General features: G+C 42.8%; 1 protein-coding gene across 1 annotated transcript in view; it reads left to right on the plus strand.

Annotated features, from left to right (window-relative positions):
- Positions 1 to 343, plus strand: part of EMH_0080400 (Cytoplasmic dynein heavy chain, related) — a gene marked incomplete at both ends in the record, with an annotated part of 3,393 nt that extends 3,050 nt beyond the window's left edge. The window contains one exon of the mRNA XM_013500246.1: positions 244 to 343. Coding sequence (XP_013355700.1) covers positions 244 to 343 — 100 coding nt within the window. The remainder of the gene's footprint in view (positions 1 to 243) is intronic.
- Positions 344 to 488: the final 145 nt, after the last annotated feature.

Consider the following 488-nt stretch of genomic DNA (forward strand, 5'->3'; position numbering starts at 1 on the left):
TTTAAGGGCCCTCAGGGGATGATAACTGCAAAGGAGAGCAGCCAGGCATACTAGCGTAGCCTTGTATAGGGGGGTATCTGGTTCTTTAGCTGAAGTGTTGATGATAAAGAAGCCGTGCCTGCTTTCTCAGTTTGTACTATGCATGCATGTTGGCGATCACGAGATTTCTGTTATCGCTTTGCTGCTGCACGAATTCCTCTTATAGATTTACTTTGCTTTGTTTTTGTTTGTATGCCTTTGTAGGGATCTGGTGGCCTTCGTTGATCTGCCTGCTCACGCACAATACCCGCCCTCCCTCTGGGTGCAGCGGGGCACTGCAGTATTGCTGTGGAGTGATTTCTAAAGAAAACAACACAGCAGCCAGCGCTACACGTATTAGCAAAAAGCAGAAGCTGTGCGTCTGCATATATAATAACCCAAAGAACCTGCAACAAGAATCATCTGAACTAATATATATATATATATATATATATATATATATATATATA

This window comes from Eimeria mitis, genomic scaffold (assembly GCF_000499745.2).
Source record: "Eimeria mitis Houghton genomic scaffold, Emh_scaff5182, whole genome shotgun sequence".
Classification (NCBI taxonomy): domain Eukaryota; phylum Apicomplexa; class Conoidasida; order Eucoccidiorida; family Eimeriidae; genus Eimeria; species Eimeria mitis.